Source organism: Taudactylus pleione, unplaced genomic scaffold (assembly GCF_031769625.1).
Source record: "Taudactylus pleione unplaced genomic scaffold, aTauple2 ptg000729l, whole genome shotgun sequence".
NCBI lineage: Eukaryota > Metazoa > Chordata > Amphibia > Anura > Myobatrachidae > Taudactylus > Taudactylus pleione.
The window spans coordinates 1234242-1256900 of NW_028285131.1; the positions used below are offsets into that span (position 1 = coordinate 1234242).

At 43.4% G+C, this 22659-nt stretch overlaps 1 protein-coding gene across 1 annotated transcript in view; it reads right to left on the reverse strand.

Annotated features, from left to right (window-relative positions):
* Positions 1 to 728: 728 nt before the first annotated feature.
* The window catches only part of DSCAM (DS cell adhesion molecule), a 95033-nt gene continuing 73102 nt past the window's right edge, over positions 729 to 22659 (reverse strand). The window contains exon 7 of the mRNA XM_088456952.1: positions 729 to 1792. Within this exon, the coding sequence (XP_088313078.1) occupies positions 1434 to 1792 (359 nt within the window). The 3' untranslated portion in view covers positions 729 to 1433. The remainder of the gene's footprint in view (positions 1793 to 22659) is intronic.

A 22659-nucleotide genomic window follows, 5' to 3' on the forward strand; every position in this document is an offset into this window, starting at 1 on the left:
GCAGCATATTTTTATTAAATAATGACATATTTACTTTAGGATGTTCATTACTATCATTTAATTAAGGAGCTAACAATTGTTTTTTTTTTATTTAAGATAAGGCCTACTATATTAGCAGTAGTTTTTTTAATGTATAAACAATAGTTATTAAATTAATAAATGCACCAAACATCATTGTTCATATAAAGCCATATATAATTGAGAAAAACTGAAGTAATTTACCTGAATTAATGTTTTAGATAAAATTAAATTTTATGTACATTTGCTTGTTTGATTTGTTTTACGTGGCAGCATTTTAAACAATGGACAACAACCCAGACTTTCCATTTAATTAAAACAGGGCACATAACACTAATGTGTATATATTTGATTTAGTATGAATCCTCCTCGTTAGAGCACAATTGCTAAAGAGGCTACTAAAGTGTACTCTGCAGATTGATTGACAATCTAGGCAAGCTATACTCCCAATTTGGAAGCGTGTTCTCTCACTCAACATTGTTTAAAATAACATTGTTGATGTCATTCTATAAGAGAACCCACAAGCCAGATACCTACGTGTCCATGGTGCTGAATTTCCATTGAACTGCAAAGAAACAGTTTCAACCCAGACCAAACGATGCTATATAATATGTAGCTATACACCGGGAATGTACAGTTTGTGGATCAGAGCCCTTAATGTTTTGAAGATAGCCCTTCATCACATGTCTGACTTCGCATAAATTTCCCCTGATAAATAAAAAGGAGGTATTATTTAAATTGCTTTTTCATGAACATACAGAATATCAGCAAGCTGGGTTTGAAATTGAAACCTATTTTAAAGCTTTGTATAGTGCATATTCTAGCTATTGGTAAACAAACAAAAAAGTTGATTGAGCCGGCAAATTAAAGCAGGCATCACAGCAGAAAGGCAGAAGACCCTTTATTCCTCAAAAGACAAACTTCAAAGAGTCGCTAAAGATAATGAAATAAAAAAATAAATAAAAAGTCTATCTTCTCTGATAGCTTTCTAGGTAACCAAAATGAATTAATTATTAGCATTAGTTAACAAAAGCTAAATGGGGAGGGGGGAGGAATATCTTAATCTTCTTTGATTAAGTCTACTCTTTAGTTTGGGCGTGTTGGAACTTTTCAAGTAAAATGTTTTCATGCACCAGATTGTAGAAAATTGGTACAAACATGACAGGAAAAAAAATCCCCCAAATCCTTTGAAGAGTTTGACATCCAGGGAGATGAATGTTATATTGGTGATCCAAAGGGACAGAATTGGAGTCTTTGCACTGTCTGTAAATTCCTCTTAATGTTTTGGCAATCCTTTTTTTTTTTTTTTTTTTATCTTTTATTTAAATTATAAATGTTGGAATTCAGTAGAAAAAGGTAGCTTTGATTTGCATTTTGTTGTATTTGTTAGTATTTACAAGCTTTTTTTGTTGCTGTTATACCAGGGTGTAGGATTTTGTGTAAGGATTATTTCCTTTCAAGTGACCCCGTGAGTCCAGCAGCGATTCTTGTGAACTGCTTATTTTAGCTGCCTGTCCTAACTCTGTCGCCTCCCGTGGAGGTACTGGTGCAGCTGCTGCTGCCCCAGCCCCCGCACTGGGCTGCCACGACTGTACCTCTCGCGCTGATGGGTTTTCCATGGGTATTGGTTCCAGAACTGTGGGTCGCTTCAGAGTTCGGCTTTTCTGAGGTTCCAAGCAAGCCTGCCCTAAGCCCAAGTCTCTGCTAGTTCCTGAAGCACCTCGATTTAATAAAAAGTCCATCCTAAGGTACGGTGGTAAGTTCATCACATCACCTTAAGGAAAGGATTAGAAAGAACATACAACTTTATAATTAAAAATAACAGTACAACTTATAATGCATCAACAAACCAAAAGATTTGAGGGTATCTCAACAAAACAAATTGTTTCTGTGTATACTGTCTATGGACATTTCATATATAATATAGACAAACGGGATAAACCTTGCGGAAAATCTCAAACCGGGGATAAATCTCTAGTAATGGTCTCTTAAATAGACAATAGACACACATTTCCGGCAAATTCCGCCGGAAGTTGTCATCCGACAATAAAGTGACAGCTTTGTTGTTTTGGGCAGACCGTTATATTTTTAAGAAGAAGACCTACACATGTACTTGTTCATCTTGAAGTAATCAATTGAATTTCCTAACGTCGGATACATGAACCATTGAGGGTGACACCCTTGTCTATTTAAGAGACCATTACTAGAGATTTATCCCCAGTTTGAGATTTTGTGCAAGGTTTATCCCGTTTGTCTATATTTGTCTACTTTATGGTGTTTTGTGGGTGTACACCTTAATAACCTTCTCCTTCTGCAGCATTTTTTCATTCTTTGAAGCGTTCAGACTGTAAATTACTATTTTCAGTTTATATATAATAATCTTATATCTCTACACAGTTGCATTTACTAGAGGACAACCATGGTTTTATATATACTGTTTGTGCAAATCCACCAATCTGCATAGAGCATTTCTTTTCACTCTGAGACTGTGAGCCATTCAATGTTCATGCTTCTGCTCAGAGAAATGCAAGGTAGAGAATCTCCACCCTTATAAGAACCTGTCAGCAGGGACAGGTGCAGGGTCAAACATAGATTATTTGTATCATCACTTCCTAGAAATCTAATTATAAAAACTTTTAGGTTTATTATAAATACTTTTAGGTATATCATGGTGAAAGAAAATGAGGGCCCCCTAAATAAATAATGGCCACTGCGAAAAAAACAAAAACAACTTATAATACGTATGTCAGTAATTATTAAATATGTTTTTGCTGTTGGTTTCTGAGGTGCCTGTGTCCTCTATATGGGGAAACTGCGCAGTGTCTACAATGTCATATTGTATAATGCATTTCTCATTATTTGCGTTTTTTTAGTGCCTAAAAAGTTTTTTCCTTTGTACACAATTTACTTAGCCTAGGTAAAATTACACATAATAAATATCATAAATAAATATCGTTACACCTAATTTTCAAGGAAAGAGAGTGGACCATTATACAGTTTTGGGGAAGTTTCAAGACTCTTATTCTGTGTGACATTCACTTGTGTTTTGATGAAGTACCTTTAGGTAAGTGGGATGTGTCAGTGTCACATGTGTTAGGACAGTCGATAGCTGATGTCAGGATTCATTTTTATCATTCTCCAGCAGTTCTACATAGTTGGGTTGAGTATCAGCTGATATAGCAAATATTAGGTTCATATTACACTTAATCTGAAATTGTTAGCGTGCTTTGAAAACCCAAGCAGGGAGTACCTTGAATTTCCTCATATCAAATTTGATGTCATTATGATAACTAGCTGATTTGGTTCCCACTCCCTTAATATCACTGGAAGCCCAATTCAGCCATGGACATGGACCCAACGAACACCATTAATGGCGGTTTCTATGTAAAATTATTACTTTGTTGACCCAGCAGCTCCTGGCCCCAGTTACAACCACTGTTCATCAGTTGGTGATGAAAGAAAAGGCTTGACTGATACCCCTTTTACACCTAAATTCCAGGTCTGACCCAGAGTTGGAATAGGGTTCCAATCCGGATCAGACCTGGAATTTAGCCATTCACACCGGAGTCGGGTTTGCATAGACCCGGTTTTTCCCGGCGTTGAAGTGGACGCTTGGAGATGACGTCATCTCCAAGCGCCAGTGAAGCCGGATCAATTGGCCGGCATGTGGCGCGCTCCAGGTCATCATGACCCGGAGTGCGCCGTTCACACTGCAGGGTTTCACGGGTTACTCCAGTGTTAAACCCTGCAAATTACCTGGGTTGGATTACCGGGTCACTCGACCCAGCGATCCAACCCACTCCCCTTTTACACCAAGGAGCTACCCGGGTTAACCCTGCAATTACCCGGGTTTTAGCTCCAGTGTAAAAGGGGTATAACACTGCACAGTGAGACATCCAGTGTTCAGGTTATTATATACGTGGATTATTTGTAAATAAACTGTTCTGTGTTGTATAGGTAGATAGCAAAGCCAAGTCAACATACATGCAACATACTGTAACAGCACTTTGATCTAAAATATTCAGTTACACAAAAACAAAACATCAAAATCCAATTATGTTAAGTTAACATGTAAAAACCAATTAAATACAGCATTATTGGTTACCGATACATCAAGTTAAGAAACTTGTGTTATCTGGAATGGCAAATTCCCAGCAAGCGACCTGTTCTTAATGATAATTGGATTTTCATTTAAATATTATCAATTGATACTACTTTTTACACTTTAAAAATAATGATAGCTTCCGCTGAAAGTACTGTACAAGGGACGGCTTACTAAGGGCTTCTGCTGATGTCCCTGAATAAAAGAGGATTTATCTGTCTCCGCTACCAATTTGTTAAGGCACAATGAAGCCGAGAGATCTTTTTATTCAGACAAAGCTTTTATTAAGTTTGTAGGCCGGTTCACTGCTCCGACGCACTAATTACCTTTCTTTCAACATTGCGACATCTTATTACCAAAGAGAGTAAAACGTTCAACTATTCAAATCGTAAAAGAAGAGCATCATTCAATAGTTCATGTCTTATTAAAAACTAACTAGACACAACATGATGAATGAAAAAAGCTTTGTTGCTTTAACAATACACCTTTGTCACATGAGAAAACTGGACAATCACCTACAGATAGGGCCATAGGTAAAGCAGCAGCAGCACCAGACGCGGTTTATGCAGAGATATTACGGGTTGTCATGTCTGCACCGGGAATCCTTTAATGTACAACCCCGCCAGACCACTCCACCACACATACGGTACTTTTACCAGGTTCCTCTATATCCAACAAAATCATTCCAATGAGTGCAGCACAGGAAGTCTGTGTATGGTTGTGTGGGTGGATGATTAGAAGGCTTCTGAGTCCCCGGGTTACACATGATGTAAAGTGTGAAGATTGGAATAGGTAACCTATCCGCAAGCAAATCATTTAAAATCAGCATTTGAAAATGCAGCACATAAAAGGCATCAGTATGTGTCGCCTCCTGGTTACATACTATGTTTGATTAAGATGAACAACTTGTTACAGTACATGCCTTGTTTTTTTGTGACATAACTAAAGATATATACAGGAGGTAAGCACAGGGGAGCGGCACTCACAGGTCTTCTGCAGGGATACATTACCGTAGGTCCAATTTGTGGCAGCAGTGCTTTGGAATCGGCAACGTTACTTTTTGAAGCTAATAGAGTGCACACATGTATTCCTCTGGCTCCATATTGCTAGTAGGATCCTGTAGGCAGAATGCAGCTGGGACAATTTGTAATGCAATGATTCCATACGCTTTACCAGTTAGCTGCTATAGAAGTGAAGTTATATCATTGAAGGGACCTGTTACATGGTTTGACTCTGGGGGGTAAATTTACTAAGGTGAGAGTTTTTAGAAGTGGACATGTTGCCCATAGCAACCAATCAGATTCTACTTAACATGTAACTAGCACCTTCTAGAATATAATAGATAGAATCTGATTGGTTTCTATGGGCAACATCTTCATTTCTAAAAACTCTCACTTTAGTAAATTTACCCCTAGGTTACAACATGTCTTCAATATCAGCAACCCCAATTCTCATGATTAATTATTATCGTAAATTAGGTTTTTCATAGTTTAACAATGTTTTTATAGCAACACCAACTCGATATGCTGTACCGCTAACGCTGAAATACCCATATGCACTATAACACCTTCTAAAAACATTCTACCTACGGTACGTAAAAGAAGACAATGACTGAAAGATGACTGTAGGTGCTGTACGTGGGCATCTATTGATCACATACATTGTATGCTATAGGATTCGGGCTGAATGGACAGATGTGTCTGATTTAGCATTGCACGCATGTGGCTAAATCAGATTAACTGAAGCTCAAACCAAGCATCCAGATCTGCCTGTGAATGCTCGGCTTTAGAACATAGGTAATCTCACAGATGACTGCATGAACAAGAATGCAGTGTATTACTTATCACTGCATCTAGTAATGATGGTGATAAAAGCAAATCATTGTGCAGGCATAGGCATCCTCAGGTGGTAATTGAGGATGTCTTGCGTGGCACCACGTGGTCCATCCCCCTCCTATCCTCCCTCCCTGCTCCAACTCCTTCCCTCACAGAAGAGACGCTAAACCTTCCCCAAACAGGAGAACCCAAGCCTGCATTCCCAGCGAAGTGAGTGAGTGCCGAGAGGGGGGGTACTAATTACCCGGGCTTGCTAGAGGGGCCCGGCACCGCCCCTTCCCTTACACGCTGCTGTGTGCTGGGCTGCACTGGGAGACTGCTCACGGCTGCTAAGAAGCAGCCACAGCATTCTCCTATGCCTGTGGGGGAAGCAATCAAGCTAATCGCGCCCCCCACTGGTTATGCGCCGGGCTGATGGGGCTCACTGCGCCCCCCTCGCCAGCGCGCACTGCAATACTTTTCTTTTTTTTACCTACGGGTCACGGCCTCGCCTCCCACAATTAGGCCACCCACCATTTTTTACTGGGGCCCAGCGCTGCTCTTGGCGGGCCTGGGTGAGTGTACCTCGCTGCAGATAGTCCTGCTCAAATTCTAATTACAGTACGAAATTCTAAAGCATGTCTTTGTCTCCAAACTTCAAACTATCAACCTAAGCTGAGCAAACTAGCTGAAAAAAGGAGAGAGGGGAGACACTGCTATTTTTAGTTCCCATGTAATACTTTTGTAAATGTTGTAATGGCGGTGGCACTCCAGAATTGTTTTTGGCTTGTAATGTTACCGTCTAGCACCCGAAGAGAAAAACATGGTCTCCCCCATAATCTTGTATCAGTAGGGCCAATGGTCATATTGGTGCTTAGCAAAGAACCATCCTTAAGGGAGACCCTAACTCTTCTGTTCTGGGGCTTTCACCATCACTTGACTGCCTAGTTCAGACCCAGCATATTTACTCAGATAAGATGGAGACAGGGATGGACTTGGAGGGGCAGGAATCGGCCCTGGCGTTCTTTGTGCGTGTAAATCACTTGTCATTGTGGTGAGTCGAGAGTCACGTGGACGTGGCCTTGCTGCACGTCCCAACTCAGCATGCTGGTCAAGCAGAGTTGCTCTGCCTGGGCCTTCAGGTGGCCGGACCAGTCCATCGGCCCCTCAGGCATTTGCCAGTAGTGCTAGAAGGCCAGTCTGGCATTGGATGCGGGGGAAGAGCTGTGTATCCAGCCAGGGAGAAATTCCCTCACCTGTGCTTTAAGACCCATAGCTAAGACAACATAACACTATCTTCAGATAGCATTAGCTGTTGTAAAAAGCGTAAAAAATCCAATCAATTAAGAAACAAAAGCAGTAGGTGCCTTACAGTATTCATAAATAGCTCTGGTCCTTTATATTGCTGTATATCACCCAAGATTGGTATAAGGCCCCCAAATTGCTATAGTTTTTACTTTTGCATTTACAAATACATGCTATAGCCTATTTCTATAAATACTGTTTTTTTGGCTTCTAAACATCAATTTATAGCTAGGCACAGTACATTTTTACAAACAGGCTGTGATATTATTTTCACTTGTTACATTATATGTAATTTAATTAATGATAAATTCCTTCCAGCCCAGAGTCTTCTGGAAGCTTTAATATTTATACCACTGGCTTGTTTCTCTCCCCATAACATCCCCTATAACTGTGTTTGCTGCACACAAGCAGCCGTCCCCTGCTATAAAAATAGCCCGCCAATAATTATTTTTCCATGATGAAATTTTAAAGTAATTTTTTCTGACACATTTATGCTTTTAGCTGTGAGTACAACGTGAAAATTAGATTTTTGGCGATATTGGAAAACAGATTAGTTTAAGCTTTGAGCTTTATCTTCATTGTCTATAAATTTCAGAGCGATCTGTTCACAGGCTGAGAGCATTTCTTTTATGAGATTACCCCATCGTCACAGATGCCGGAATTGCCACATTGCGGGCTCTCAAAAATTGTAATGTGTGCAAATGACAATTAGTAAAAAAGGGAAAAGGAACACAGGAAGTGTGATAACATAATAATTAAAAAATAAAAATAAATTTTATTTTATTTTGTTCGAGCAGCGGTAACGAAGGATTAATAATAATAAAAATTATAATAATAATAATAATAATAATAATAAAAAAGGCTCACTTCTCACTTTTACCATCAGGTATTATAAAATCAGAATAATTTAGGACCATGTGGTTTCCACATGGTGGGACAGATTGCCTAACAAGGCGCTTTGGTAGACCCTTGCACTGCAGGCAGACGGGTTTTAATTCTATTATAAACTTTTCAGCTACATTATTAAAGCAGAACTTTTATTTTCTATAATCAACTGTAACATTATTCCATCTGTACAACAGAAGTGTCCGTGAATGTGGTGAATTTGGTGGTGTGACCAACCAACACCCCTGAGGACTGCTTTAGAATACTGCGCGTTTCGTGAGCAGGACACAGCGACAGCAGTCCGATAATAAATCTTCCTCAGCCTACTATTTCTATTTGATTGTGGGAGCATGTGAAAAGTTTTGGGGCGAGGAGAACCATTCCATACACTCTCACCAAGGGATGAATGACGGGCTGGGAAAAAGTAGGCAACGGAGACGAGAAAACAGCCGCTAGTGCTTGCCTAGGAGGGTCTGAAAGATGTTAAAAAAACAGTGTTAAAGAATAGATTTGGTTCCCTTGAAGTATAACAATTGCAGCCATGACTCAGGACCAGTACTGAGGCTGGAACTAGATGATAAGGCAATAAGGCAAGCATGACTAATGACATACATTAAAATAGACTGCTGTAGAATGTAAGTTGGATGAGAACGGTAAAAAATGTAACAAAAAACTGAACTCTAGTCAAAGCTACTGAGTAAAATCAGAATTAGGCGTTCTGCATATATATATATATATATATATATATATATATATACACACACACACACACACACACTATATAAACTCAGCATATGCAATGCACATTAAAGATTTTAATTAAATATGTACTCTTACTGTGCATGCATTTTTAATATATTCAATATATTAATTTGGGAGGTTATAGTAAATATGACTGTAAATCACTAATAATGAATGATATTACACATGCAGCTCACATCCCCCACACACCACTGCTGCACAAGTTATTCACATTATATTTTTGACCAGATCCAGCGTAAAACCAAGCTGCAGAAGATCCAGCACTGCAACACCCAGCAGACTCTGGGTCCCCCCTGCCCTCCGGGCAGTGCACACAGCAAAACCAGACTGACCCCACGGGACCGTGGGGCAGAACCACAGCGCAGACCTCCGCATCACCCCTCTGAACATAGCAGAACACCGACGGGCGCCCGTCTGCTAGACACCCCGCGGGCTCGCGGAGGTGTCAGGAACCACCTGGCCAGCACCTGGGATCAAAACCAACGCTGCACAGAACTACGGACACCTCTCCACCTACCGGTAGGTTTATAGCTCCCAGAGACAGTGCGGGACGCCACCCACTGCTTACTGTACTGGACTTCAAAACACCATATGCATCCTGGTTCCCGGAAGACTGTAGACCACAGGTCCAGCAGGGGGACCTGCAGGAGTAAGGACCGTACAGATAAAGGGTCCACCCACTCCCCGATCAAGGATTGCACAGAGCCATTTGCTCATCCCCACACCTAGACACGGGACCACCTAGGGAAGCATTGTGCCTCACCCAATAAATTAGGTTGGGTTCGACACAAACTGTCTGCCTCATTTGTTTGCTCACCCACGCATTCCCCACACGCACACATCTCTCCACGCCTCTCCCCCCCATTCACCTGTCCTCCCCAGACACACCCCATCACACACACCGAGTAGGAGTGCACGTGTACCCTATAATCCTCCATTTAAACCAGCAGGATTTGGTACTCCTGTTCCACATTGCTGCACCCTTACATTTCCCACCCCACCTCCTCCCAGGTCCCCCACCCGTCCCATCCCACCCCACCTCCTCCCAGGTCCCCCCCCCATCCCACCCCACCCACATTTGAAGGCAGTCCTCCTTGCATAATTCTCCATATTGCAGATTGCAGCCATGACTCAGGACCAGTACAAAGGCTGGAACTAGATGATAAGGCAATAAGGCAAGCATGACTAATGACATACATTAAAATAAACTGCTGTAGAATGTAAGTTGGATGAGAACGGGAAAAAATTTAACGAAAAACAGAACTCTAGTCAAAGCTACTGACTGAAATCAGAATTAGGCATCATATATATATATATATATATATATATATATATATATATATATGCACACAAACACTATATAAACTCAGCATAAGCAATGCACATTAAAGATTTTAATTAAATATGTACTCCTACTGTGCATGCATTTTTAATATATTCAATATATTAATTTGGGAGGTTATAGTAAATATGACTGTAAATCACTAATAGTTAATGATATTATACATGCAGCTCTTTCCCACTGGCTGCTTGGTATTTTGAGAATGTCATCTAGAAATCTCATTCAGAATCACAGGACGGAGTGCGACAGAAAAGATGCCTCTGTATTACAATTAGCCGGCGTGCATGATCAATGTGTCACAAGGGCAGAACAACCAGCGTGCCATAACAAGCATTGAGTTATTACAAGTGATCATAAACTAGTCCACATGGGATCTACGTAAGATTTGCAGGCAAGCAGCACAGAGCACGAAATCATTCTTAGTTAGGTGACAGGCTTGCCGTACCACGGGAGCTACAGTACGGTGTACTACATCAGTTTAGAATATTTTGTTATGTATTAAAACTATTTTGCATTTGATGCTAATAAGGAGAGGACCGCCATCATGGAACATTCTGAAATAAATATTTAAATGTTATCATACCAAAATAAAAAAAATATAGATGTTGTACAACAGAAATTGTTCTGCAGCTCAGTGCATGTTTTAGGAGAAAATCTACCCTCCCCAACTAGTTCATCCACGTTAATCCCACTTTTGGAACATATGACTGATACTTCCAGTGCCCCGTTCCCCCACCTAAGCATGGTGTTCTCTGTGTTGGAGTATAGCAACAGTTATAGCAAAGCTATACCAGAGGAATAGTTGGTGAGTCTTAAGCTATCACTTTATAGTCACACTACATTAAGAAAGTGTAGTCTATTTTACCTTCTTCCTGTTATCCTCCATGTTGTGTTATGAAATTACCTACTCTGGCCACAGTAAAGTTTTGCCACAGTTTATCCCTGCATATTAATGCTTGTACAATGTAGCAACAGATCAGGAGCCCAGAAACCAAGCACAAAATGACAATAAAAACAATCTTCCAGTGAAATCTGCAAAGTCTGTGTGAGTAAACTGACAGTATTTCAAAAGGAGGAAAGAAGAGAAAATAAAATGCTCGTCATCTTAGAACTTGAACATTGGCTAAACTGAATAATGACAATTATCAATTGTGGAAATGTAAGGTTGAGATGGTGCTAACCAGAGATGTTCTGTGGAAATTTTTCTACAACAGACAGGCCAGAGGTTGATAACCAAGAATGGAATAAGAATGATAGACAGGCACAAGCAACCATAAGCATTTGTTAAAGATGACCAGCAATTTTAACATAAAATTTGAACCTAATGCCAAAAGCATTTGGGATGCCTTACAGAAAGATCCAGTTGAAACAGCCAGCTGAGAAAAAATGACTAAATGTGACTTGGCAACAGAAAGGAGCGTACAAATAGAATGCTAGAGACAGTAGCACTCTTCCGGAATAACATGACAGCCATACTTCTGTGCACTCTACCTGGCACATAAAGCCCCGAAATCAAGGTCTATAAACAAAGCCCTGAATGAACAAGACACTTTGCGAAACCTATAACAAGAAAGTTTGTTAAAGGAACCTGTACATGACAACATAGAAAGTGTACATACACTGGGCCTAATTCAGACCCGCTCATGAGCGCTCGCAAGAGGGTCGATGGTGCAATAATGCGCATACGCACGACGGAGGGAGCTCCGTCGTGCGCATGCGCGAGACCCGCATAGCGACAGCCAAGCTGTCGCTATGGGTCTCGCACCAAAGGGGGCGTGCTGTCGATGGTGAGTGACAGCACGCCCCCTTTTCCCATGGGAACGCCTACCATCTGGGGACGGCCCCACTGACATCACTAGTCAGTGGGCCCCACTGACATCACTAGTCAGTGGGGCCCACTGACATCACTAGTGATGTCAGTGGGAGTGCTTTTGGCTCTGATAGAGCCAAAAGCACTCCTGGGCTTGCGGCAGCGAGACCCTACCGCAGGGTCTCGTCGCAAGGGTCAAGAACATCGCGACCATCTTTTTGGCCGCTCGCATAAGCTGTGGGTGGTCACCCACAGCTATGCGAGCGGCCAGGAGGCCGCTCCATTTTTAGGTAGGAGGGCCCTGATTCAGAGCGAGTGCTTTGGTCAGAGCGTCCGGCTCTGAATCAGGCCCACAGTCCCTTATTTAATGAGCAAAGATGAAGTATTGGACAAATTACAAGACTGTAATGACAAGTAACAAGCCTCAGCGAAATGCACTCTCATAATGGAGGTAAATTCATGGGACATAAAAGAGAGAACTTTTCAACATAGGACTGAGGAACTGATTCAGAGCCGGACGCTATTTGAGCTCGCTCGTTCAGAAAAAGGGGCCGGCTTTTTAAATTGAGCGCTCGCTCTTTGCGGTCTGTTGACGCCTCTATGTCTGAGCGAGCGAACGAAGCATGCGCTCGCTATTTTGAAAAGACGCCCCCTGGCCACTCGCATCATACGTCATCTCCGCTATTTATTAGATGAATCGAGTACATCGAAAGGCGTCTGAACTGCTCGCAGTGCTTGTGGTTGGATTTTCCTACCGCAATCATGCGAACAGTTCAGGCTAAGAGACAACCGTGACGTGGTCGATGACGCTGCTTTGTTAATTATGCACACCCTTAAAACGCCCGTTTTGACCGTTTGGCACGCCTGCATTCGGATCTCCACTCCCCGTTTTCAAGCACCTTCCCCTGTTACCACCCACAAACGCCTCATCCTGTCACTCAAATTAGCAGGCACTCGCAATTTTGCAAACACACGTTTTCCGACCGCACTGACTGGTTGGCGCATGCGCATTACGACCCATACGCATGCGCAGATGTGCGAACATCGCTCGGAGCGAACGAGCGGCCGCTTACGAGCAGCTCTGAATCAGGCCCTGAGCATCTAATGACAGGTCCATAAACACCAGAGCAAAATGTGGGAGTAGCTGAAAGGAAGAACCCTGTAAGAATGATCAGATGAATGCTAACAGACACTAGATTGGGTAAACATACTTGGTTGATTTGGCATGGAAGGAAACAGAGTGTATCGATGTACATCATTTCTTTATATTCCTGTAGAAAATACAGCAAGTTACTAAACCGATCAGTTGAATGCATTCTTTGTGCATATAGTGAGTTAAGGATATAGGGCCTTATTCAGTTTAGGTTGGAATTGCAAAACTGCTCGCAAGCCTCCTGCTGCATTACTTATCCGAGCTACGTTGTACAACGCAGCATCGGACAATCTGCGGGAACATCGGCTGGCTAAGTGATTTATGGGGTCATGCAAGATGGCCACCGCAGTTACAACAAAGAGGACAGGAAATCTCCGTCAGGCGATGGACATCCTGGGCTCTTCCCTCCACCGGCTGAGACACCATAGGTAATCTGCATTCAGCAGTGCATACTGTATGTGCTAATTCGATGCTGAATAAGACCCTTATGCTGGGTACTCACTATAGCGATATATCTGCAGATGATGGTTGTTTATACACACTAAACGGCCATCATCTGCTTCTGCCCGCAGGTCCCGGTGGCCGGCGGCGTAACCGCGCTCCCCTCCTCGCGGCTGCTGCTGTGTGTGTATGGGCGGTCTGCAGATCAGCAGGTGTGTGTATATCACATGTGGGGTGTGCCTGCGGGGAAGGAGGGGGGATCTTTAATAAATGATGCTGTACTTATTTGTCCGCATTCAAGTCTTTAAGTGAAAGAGGTGCGTGTGTGTGTCTGTGTAGTCTTTGTCACAGTGTGTCTGTTTGTGTGTCTGCATCATTGTGTGTGTAATGCCGAACACATCGACACATCAAATATATATATATATATATATATATGGGAATATTTATTGTGGTTAGCCTTGTTCTGTAACCAAGTATTTGGAAACCCCCCCTTTCAAAATCCTGCGTTTGCCACTGACCAGTGTTCAAGCCTCCACCCCTAGCCTGTGTCTCCAGTATGTCAGGCCTCAGGCCTGTATCTTCATGGGTCCCATGCAGGCCTTAGGTCGCCAATTACCAGTTAGCCGTTCACTCAGGCTCTGGCCACCAGTCATTTAGGTACTAGTTGTGTGGAGAGCTAGTCCTCAGGAGGTTATTTTTTGCATTTCCTGCCATGTTTGCTTTATCCACCATTTTGGTTTTTTTGGGGCTCTTTTCTTCCATTAAATTAACTATAGTTAGGGTACTAGGTGTTAGGAGTTATATTTTGGGTGTCTTATTGGATGCATAGATTGTTATTAGGATAATGCTACCTATCGTCGTTAGCTAGCATTAGAGTAGATGGTATATATCAAAAGTAGCTTTGGAAATGCTCCTTTTTTAACCCTTTGTAGGAGTCCTCCATGAAGCTCTCTCTAATCAAGAGAAGGTGACAAGAATGTCTCTTGTTCTGTGTTGCCAGTGTTGACACGTGTGGACTATTCATGGTGGAATGCGGGTTATACCATACTTGCCGGCAATCTGGCTGCCCCTTCCGGGAGGGAGCAGCCAGATCGGCATGACTGGGGGGCGTGGCCAACAAACGGGGGCGGGGGCGGCCAGTGGATGAGAGTTTGCGGGCGGGGGGCGGAGCCATGCAATCACGTCATTTTGGCCCCGCCCCCACTACACACTGCCTATATTACAGGCAGTGTGAAGCAGGGGGCGGGGCCAAAATGACGCGATTCCACGTGAATCGCGTCACCGCTGCGGGGGCTTTACATGTAAGTACGGGGGGATAGGAGGGGTCGCTGGCAGCCGGGAGGATTGCCTGCCTTCCCGGGAGGTCGGGAGTGGCACCCGATTTTCGGGAGGCTCCCGACCAAATCGGGAGGGTAGGCAAGTATGGCTTATACTAGTAGACACCAGCGGAATCCAGATACAGCAGGCAGCCTTAGAACTTAACCTGGTGTTTGGTTTATTGAAGTGTAGTAGAGGTGTTTGTACAGCCGTACTCACAGTTATACACTTAGTGGATAAGGATGGAGTGAACATACAGAGGACCAGCCGCTCATGTATGATGGTAGCGGTGCAGGTATATGCAGGATATACCCAGGGTCTCTGGAGCTAAGTGAAAAACGTCTGTGTTACACTGAGGCACTCTAACACAGTGACAAGATGGCGCCGCCCATGTGCAGAAGACCAAACGGCAGCCATCTTAGTAAAAGAGAATTCTGATGTTAAGGAGTATTCATGGAGACAGCGCATTAGTGCAACTCCATACAGTATTTCAACCATAATTAATCATGGTGGCATCCTCACCCTCAATGCCTCTACTTCAGGTGAGCACGCCAAGACCTGATAGGCCTTTTCTACAGATGAAACATATGAAATCTCGCTAAGTTCACTTTTGGTGGAATAAAATGCAATAAATGATAGGACCAGCCCTGCACTTACACGTAAAAGCTTTGTGGGAGCAGAAAAAGTATTTACAGAATTAAACCTTACTCCATACATCCCCGGGGTGAACTTGCCTATTATTCAGTTCACACGGACTGGAATTTGTTGATAAGAGTATGGAAATGAATGCACTCACCTGAAATGCTGACTTTTATTAAATGCTATCTTATAAATAGGATTAAATATAGCATGTGCCAATAAATGCAGCCAAAGCTGTCATTTTCGCTCTCTTACGTACACAGAAACATCTGATGCCCTGGACAGTTCACCAGACACTAAGATGACAGGGTGAGAGAAAACTGGCATGTTTATACATGTCATCAAGAGTTTAGTAACGTAGGGTATAGAGAATGTCATTGATTCCGAGTCAACTCATCCTATAGGGCCTAAATTCCCTCTCCTACAATCAATACTCCCCAGCGGGGCTATACGCCATGCATAAGCCAGTGCACGTTTTGGTCCATTTCCAAATTCATTTCAACTGCTATATAAGATTGTGTTTTCACTTTAGTTGCGCTCAGTCCTAGTCGGGAAAATGATACAGCACCAGTATCACTCTGCACTTCTGCAGATGAACATGGAACAATCCTGAATAAATAATATATGAATGACGAAACACTGGCTTAGTGCGAGGATTTATTTTCCAAACCGGCTCATCCTCATATATTTTTCAACCCAAAAGATATTTATCTTCTTACCAGTCAGCGAATCTTCACAGAGAAATGCAGCCTCGCATTAATAGCAGAGCACACGTTTAGAGACCTGCGCTTTCTAGGACTGCTCAGAAATCAGTGGCGTATCTACAGTACAATGGGTGCAGTGTGTGTGGGGCACACGGGCCCCCGGGTCCAGGGGGGCCCCGCACCGCACACACTGCACCCATATATTTTTTAAAAAACCTACCCGTCCGAGGTCCCGCGTCGGGTGTCACTGCTGCTCAGAACACCGGAAAAATGGCCGCCGCTGCCATTTTCCGGTGTTCTGCGCATGCGCAGTAGAATCCGGGCACACTCTAGCCGCGTCAGTCGGCTGCCAGCCACCAGGGAGAGAGGAGGGGGCCCCGCACGAGGAGTGCGCACGGGCCCCCTCCTCTCTTAAAAAGCCCCTGTCAGAAATATATATAATTAAGAAACTCAATCTGATGAGTCCAGGCACAGCCGCCTAGTTTTTTTTTTAATCAATGCTTTTCCAGAAGAGACAGAGAGATAGAGAAGTTTCAGCAAGGCTGTCTCTATAACACGTCACTTCCCATGCTGCTCAGAAATTCTTCTACTGCACTGAAGAGCTCTAACAGGTGTGAAGCAGGCTTTGTGTAAAAAAATATTGCTGCACATATAAAGATAAATGATATTTCAAAAGTATAAATTGATAGAAATCCATTTTTGTACTATTAAGGTGTTTCAATTAATTGCAAAATAAATACACAATGAGAGGTCCTGTATTTAGTATGTTTCTAAAAATGAGCTTCTTCATGAACACCACAGAACATGCTAAGCAAATTAGAGATAAGGCGATTGAAAAGCACCAATCAATTAGGTTGAGTCTCCCATATCCAAATATTCCGAAATACGGAATATTCCGAAATACGGAATATTTTCAGCATGACTGAGATAATGAAACCTTTGATTTTTGATGGTTTAATGTACAAAAACTTTGTCTAAGGCACAAATTATTAAAAATATTGTATAAAATAACCTTCAGGCTGTGTGTATAAGGTGTATATGAAACATAAATGAATTTCATGTATGTACGCAAACTTTTTTTGATGCACAAAATTCTAAAAAACATTGTCTAAAATGACCTGCAGGCTGTGTGTATAAGGCGTATATAACACATAAATGCATTCTGTGTGCATATTTGGGTCCCATTTCCAAGACATTTCATTATAATATGCAATTATTCCAAAATATGGAATATTCCGATATCCAAAATACCCCTGGTCCCAAGCATTTTGGATATGGGAGACTCAACCTGTAAATGGAGACAATGTGGTGCAACTGTGGCTTTGTTTAGAAGACTGAGCATCCACACAAGAAGGGTCCTGCAAATGTGCAAGGGACAATAGTCTGGACACTTCACATATATGTGCTGTAGGGGAGAGCGGCAATATAAAACCAATGTTAAAAAAAGCAAATTAAATCACTTCCCAACCTCGGTCCTCAAGGTGCACTAATAGTCCTGGTTTTAGTGATATCCATGACTGAGCACAGATGGTTAAATCAAAATAACTGAGGAACTAATTAAGTCACTTGTGCTCAAGTATGGCTATCCTCAAAACCCCTGATATACAGACATAGGCCCTCATTCAGAGCCGTACGCTCTGAGCAGAGCGCACGCTCTGAATGAGGGCCGGCCTCCATGAAAATGGAGCGTCCTCCTGGACGCTCGTATAGCTGTGGGTCACCACCCACAGGCTATACGAGTGTGCAGTTTGATGGCCGCGATGGTCTTGACCATCGCGACCATCGAAACTGCGAGCCGGAGCCTGCGGTTGAGGTTTTCAACCGCAAGCTCCGGAGTGATTTTGGCTCTATCAGAGCCAAAATCACTCCCACTGACATCACTAGTGATGTCAGTGGGCCGGCTTCTGACGGGAGGCGTTCCCGTGGGAACGCCCTCGTCAGGGAGGCACGCCCCCGGCACGCCTACCAAAGGACTTTCCTTCGCTCGTCGCGTCTGGCGCATGCGCACGACGGAGCTCCCTCCGTCGTGCGCATGCTCAGTCCAGAACATCGACCCACTTGCGAGCGGACAGCCGCTCGCGAGTGGGTCTGAATCAGGCCCATAGTTCACTACACCCCCAGCATGACCTGACCACTGTACATGACCATAATACACATATATTACACCGTATACAGACATAGGACACTACACCCCCAACATGACCTGACCACTGTACATGACCATAATACACATCTATTACACTGTATACAGACATAGGACACTACACCCCCAACATGACCTGACCACTTTACATGATCATAATACACATCTATTATACTCTATACAGACATAGGACACTACATCCCCAACATGACCTGACCACTGTACATGACCATAATACACATCTATTACACTGTATACAGAAATAGGACACTACACCCCCAACATGACCTGACCCCTGTACATGACCATAATACACATCTATTACACTGTATACAGACATGGGACACTACACCCCCAACATGACCTGACCACTGTACATGATCATAATACAATTCTATTACACTCTACACTAGAGATGAGCGGTTCGGATTCTGTGGAATCCGAACCGCTCCGAACATTGGGGATCCGAGTCCACCCGAACCCTGTTCGGGTGTTCACCGCCTGACTCGGATCCCCGTTCGGGGCCGACGGCAGCCGCCTGATGTCGGATTCTCACTAGAGAATCCAACATCAGGGCTCCTATTGTGTAGGGCAGAGCGCTGTGATAGCGCTCTGCCCTACACAGACACAAACACACAGCCGCCAGCGGCAGCTGTGTGTTTCTTACAGCAGCCAATGAGAGTCACACAGACTCTCATTGGCTGCTGCACGGAGGGAGCCGGTTGGAGCTCACACATGACCTCCGTCTTCCGGCTCCCTCCTCAGCGTGTGACAGCAGAGCGGACGGCGCGGGAGCGGGGATACAGGTAAGTTTTTATTTTTTTACTTGTGCAAGGGCCGGGAGCGCTACTGGGGGGGGGGGTCTGCTACTGGGGGTGCGGGGGGGCCATACTACTGGGGGGGCCTGCTACTGGGGGTTGGCTATACTACTGGGGGGGTCTGCTACTGGGGGGGGTCTGCTACTGGGGGTCCATACTACTGAGGGGCCTGCTACTGGGGGGGCTATACTACTGGGGGGGGTCTACTACTGGGGGGGGTCTGCTACTGGGGGGCCATACTACTGAGGGGCCTGCTACTGGGGGGGGCCATACTACTGGGGGGGCATACTACTGGGGGGGCATACTACTGCTGGGGGGGGCATACTACAGGGGGGGGCATACTACAGGGGGGCTACTACTGGGGCAGCCTACTACTGGGGGACCCTACTACTAAGGGGACTGCATAGGGGGCACCACTGCTGGGGGCATTGTGTAAGGGACACCGCTACTGTGGGCATTGTGTAAAAGGGGCACTACTGTGGGCATTGTGTAAAAGGGGCACTACTGTGTGTCGTAACATAAATAAGAGACACTACTTTATGGTGTAATGTGAATCAGGCCCTATGTGCGGTGTAATGTGAATAAGATTGTGCACTGTGACTCCTTGGGCCGTAGCCCACTATGTAAACAAGTACTGTGATTCTGCTGGCCGTACCCCACTGGGTGGGTGCACTACTTTTCATTTCTGCCACTGCTGTGTGGCAATGTGTCATAGATGTGCTTTATACTGTGGTATCTTTGTAGTTGTGCCGCTGCTTTGTCGCTTAGTAACCAGTCAGCTCACTGCAACCTTTGGCCAATAATGTTGAAAACAATATTATAAGCTGTGATATGGTCTAAATTGACTGGAAATTAATGTTATTGAGGTTAATAATACTCTAGGAAGAAAAAAAAAGACCAATTTATGTGATTTTAGCTTTTTTTTGTCAATTTTTGTAAAAAAATCCAAATCCAAAGCCAATCACCGCAGTTTGGCAAATCCAAATCCAAATCCAAAGCCGGACGACGAATTAGAACCAAATCCAAATCCGGCAAAAATGTTCCGGCGCACATCCCTACTCTATACAGACATAGGACACTACACCCCCAACATGACTTGACCACTGTACATGATAATAATACACAACTATTACACTGTATACATACATAGGACACTACACCCCCAACATGACCTGACCACTGTACATGACCATAATACACATCTATTACACTGCATACAGACATAGGACACTACACCCCCAACATGACCTGACCACTGGACATGATCATAATACACAACTATTACACTGTATACAGACATAGGACACTACACCCACAACATGACCTGACCACTGTACATGACCATAATACACATCTATTACACTCTATACAGACATAGGACACTACACCCCCAACATGACCTGACCACTGTACATGACCAGAATACACATCTATTACACTGTATACAGACATAGGACACTACACCCCCAACATGACCTGACCACTGTACATGATCATAATACACATCTATTACACTGTATACAGACATAGGACACTACACCCCCAACATGACCTGACCCCTGTACATGATCATAATACACATCTATTACACCCTATACAGACATAGGACACTACCCGCCCAATATGTCTTGACCACTGTACATGACCATAATACACATCTACTACACTTTATACAGACATAGGACACTACATCCCCAACATGACCTGACCACTGTACATGATCATAATACACATCTATTACATTCTATACAGACATAGGACACTACATCCCCAACATGACCTGACCACTGTACATGATCATAATACACATCTATTACACTCTATACAGACATGGGACACTACTTCCCCAACATGACCTGACCACTGTACATGACCATAATACACATCTATTATACTGTATACAGACATAGGACACTACACCCCCAACATGACCTTTCCACTGTACATGATCATAATACACATCTATTACACTTTATACAGACATAGGACACTACACCCCAACATGACCTGACCACTGTACATGATCATAATACACATCTATTACACTGTATACAGACATAGGACACTACACCCCAACATGACCTGACCACTGTATATGATACTAAATACAATTCAGCTCTATGACACTAGGGCAGTGGTTCCCAACCTTGGTCCTCAAGGCACCCTAATAGTCCATACTGGAGCGCAGGTGGCTTTATTAGTACCTAAGTCAGTTTGATTATACCATCTGTGCACAAGCATGGATAACCTTATGAACCTGTAATGTTAGGGTGCCTTGAGGTCCGAGTTTGGGACACCCTGCACTAGGGTGAAGATTTATTTGTGAAAATAATAATGCAATAGAACTTTTTGTTCTGCCAAAAACAAGAAAGAGTTTCCTCTGACAGTAACCTTCCACCAGCAATAACATATCCGTGTCTTTGTTATGCACACCCAACAGCCCACATAAACTCCTAGAATCAGGCTAGGGAGTTCTTCACCTATAGCAACCACTTTTCCCATAGAGATTTATGTTCTCACAGGTACTCAGATGTCCCCAGGTCTTATATTACGGAGCTAATGTATAAACAGCAGGTGGCAGCCGGGAGAAAGCTGGAGTGGAAATCAGGCTGTGATAAACCAGGAGAAGCAAAAGCTGAGATCATGTTACAGCCAGACAGGAAGGAGAATCAGACATAAGCTGGAAGATAATGTATGCAAGCTGAACAGAAGGCTGGCTGGAGCTGGGTTGTGTACGCGGTCCTTGTGCACAGAATACAAGCTCTCAGAATCCCGACGTCGGACTCCTGAATGGTTGGAAATCTGGACGCTTGTAGATAACCCTCCCCACCTCCACAGCCTATCTCTAACCCTCCCCCTGGTGCCTATCCCTAACCCTTGCCGTGGAGATGTCAGTGGTCGGGATTCGGATTGCCGTCGGGATTCTGGCACTGGGCTTCTGACCACTGTTGCATTTAGCGCGGTGGGTCATAAAAGTCTTTAAATATGGAAGCCAATTAAAATTGCACCTCCGGCAACAACGGAAGAAATTTCTAAAAAATTAATAAATAAATGCTCTATTCTTTGAACTAAGCACTATTTAATGTTTAATCTCTTTGAAAAAGTTTTTAAATATATATTTATTTTAGCATTTATTTATTTCACTAGAATCAGCAGAGACTGGCCTGGCGAATTGGTACGCTAACCACGATAGCTCCAGGATTGCCAGGGCAAATAGCTCTCAGCTCCTCCAGCAATATGTATTCTGATAAAACGCTTCCATAAGTCAGCCTAATTGCCGGAGAAATGGCCTATTAATAATCAGACCCCCCTAGGTGCCAGATTTCTTAATAGGTAACTAGAGCACACTTACAGGAAAACATCTAGCTGGGCATCTACTTCATTAGCCTGGCTGTCTCCTGAAAGT